We start from the raw sequence: 2,670 nt of genomic DNA, 5'->3' as shown, positions 1-2,670 counted from the left end.
CCCTTGCCTCCACTGCCAACCCTTAAATGAAGTCTGGGAAGGGGTGGATCCTGGCTGCATGCCTTTCAATCACTCAGCTGCATTGCATGCACCTGAGCTCCCCTGGTTGGCCCTGCCTTCCCACAGGTGCTCAATCACTGCTTCAAGCTGTGCCTTAGCATTTCTGCTACAGCAGTAACATCAGTTTTGAAACTAAAGACTCAACCAAAGAAAATCTCCTACCTTCTTAAGAAAAGATGGACTAAAATCAGTCGCTTACTCCTATAATATGGCAGACAAAATAGACAGACCAAACAAAACTACCCCCAAAGATGAAGCTTTATGACACTAAACATTTTACGACTCCGACCAAAGGGATTAAAAAAAGCAAACATAGCAAAAAGCAACCAGTGTAAATTAAGTTTAGCTAACATCTTATGGCACACTCCAGTGATTACCACATCAGTTACACCCTTCAGACTTATTAATACAAAAATAAATAGGCAAGGCTAAACATTGACATCGTGGCAAGAGTCAAGGGATCAAACTGTGGTGAATTTCATAATTAATACTGTACAGTGGAAGTGGGATCGTGCAGCTTTTAAAGAGCATTAGAACATTTCACTGCATTCAGCTGCGTAGAAACTATTTTACTTTAGTACTACATGATCTCATCTTATTTCAGAAAGACCACCCCCTTCATACACTAGTGTTGTAGGGCTAAATCCACCTATTAAATGAGAAAGACTTCACAGATTTTACAATGGCTATCTTTATCAATAGCCACTCTTAAAGAGAAGAAATAACTACAGTGAAATATGGAAGTCTAATGTAAACAACATGTGTTAGTAGCCTGCTGATCAACAGTACCAACTTGTACATAATTACACGAAAGTCCAATTCACAATTCCCATGCAAATGTTTTCTTGTAAAACCTACAGAGAAAAATTCAGTTACAGTCACTGCCTTAATGACATGCAACTTGAAAAACAAAATCATAGTTGGTCAAGTCCTTAAAAAACAATTTGAAACCGACCCATACTTTTGGAACATTTTCTATGATGACAGACAGGAAAACAGAATTAAAACATTCAAAACAATATAAACACATTTACCCTCCTTATGCGCAGTTCTTCCATAGTCTCCAATAAACTTGTTTTAAAGTCCAAGAGACGAATGGAGAGCAACGTCTCTGATGGACTCTGAAGAGAGGAGTCAAGCGTCTGCATTTTAAGGTCTTCATCCATTCTTAAAGCTTGTCTGCAATAGACAAATGTACATTTTCTCTTTGGTTGATATTGAAGAGGACATTCAAACAGTAAGAAAAATGCAAATACATTCTGCAAATAGTAAAACTACTTGTTTAAGCCATTATGCCATCTATTACATTTCCATTTTAAATTCATGTATGCCATTTAAAATTCATGTATAGTACTGTTAAAAAAACAAACATCAAGAAACAACAAGAACATCAGCTCTACCATCAATTCACAATATTCATTTATTTATCTCCGTATTTTGAGCTTCAATTTTTGTTTTAAATGAAGACTACAGTGAGCATGAAGTATAACTTCCTTTTTCCCCAGAGCCACCACCCTATGCTGGCACAAAGGTACAGAAAATAATACATCTGGCCATTAAAATGCACAAATTTCCACAGCCTGAGATTTCAAAAATAATAATTCAGGCTCAATTTTGAAGGAGATGTTCATACTGACAATACTTGTGATCTCTGACTCTGACCTTTATGAAGGTCCCTCCTATTCCCACGAGATCTAATACTGACTTTTGGGCTCTAAGCTACTTACATCAACTGCAGTCAAGCAAGGAGCTGCACTCACTTGCATACACATCTCTAGGGACAAAGCACGTTTGTTCGTGACATCAGGGATTATCAGCATACTTTTGTCAGTTCAGTCAGCGTTTGATTTTAAAAAAATAAAGATAAACCTGTTCTAGCTGTACTTTCCAAACTTTGTATATTTCGTTTGAGAATGAATATCCAATAGCCCGCTGGAATTAACCCAGTAACAGGCACTGCTTCCACACACTCTCCCATCCCCAGGACGCACTCTGTACGCTCAGCACTGAAGAGGCAAGGGTAGGGCACAGGAGTTACGACTGACCTGGCCACTGCCACAGCTCTTGGGAAGGAATTCCTGCAGGAAGAGCAGAGACCTGGTCTGTATCATGGGGCCATAACAACTACAAATCAGGACTCGCCGCGTTTTCTGCTGTTGTCTAAATAAAACCCTAACATAGATCAAATTTAAGCTGCTTGCTCACAGATAACAGATAGATTCCCTGTTCAGTTGCCCCAGCACAAGATGCTATTTCAGCTAAGTTACTGAAAAAACGTTTTTGCTAAAAACAAGAAAAAACCTGACTCTTTTATGTCTTCCACTTAAAACATAACTAATATTTACTGATATTTACTTATTACTCAATGTGAAATAGTTATTTAAAGTTCTTTTCCAGTGTCAAAATGTGTAAGTTTGAAGGATTTCTAGAGGAGAAGCGTTGAATAGGAGTCCAATTAAGAGCCGTGCACAAACAATGACCACTTTGGGCAGCCCATCTCTTCTATCATCGTGCCAACATGTATCGAACATGTATTGCAGCCAATCTGCAGCATTTTACACAACATAGGCCAATTTTTTTACTTGTGTGGATTTTTTTGAAGTAATTTTT

General features: G+C 38.2%; 1 protein-coding gene across 1 annotated transcript in view; it reads right to left on the bottom strand.

The window, feature by feature from the left end:
- CCDC73 (coiled-coil domain containing 73) overlaps nt 1–2,670 on the bottom strand; it is a 54,330-nt gene that overhangs the window by 43,747 nt on the left and 7,913 nt on the right. The window contains exon 4 of the mRNA XM_019615208.2: nt 1,095–1,239. Coding sequence (XP_019470753.1) covers nt 1,095–1,239 — 145 coding nt within the window. The remainder of the gene's footprint in view (nt 1–1,094; nt 1,240–2,670) is intronic.

Source organism: Meleagris gallopavo, chromosome 5 (assembly GCF_000146605.3).
Source record: "Meleagris gallopavo isolate NT-WF06-2002-E0010 breed Aviagen turkey brand Nicholas breeding stock chromosome 5, Turkey_5.1, whole genome shotgun sequence".
Taxonomy (NCBI): domain Eukaryota; kingdom Metazoa; phylum Chordata; class Aves; order Galliformes; family Phasianidae; genus Meleagris; species Meleagris gallopavo.
This window is presented reverse-complemented; position numbering and strand designations above follow the sequence as displayed.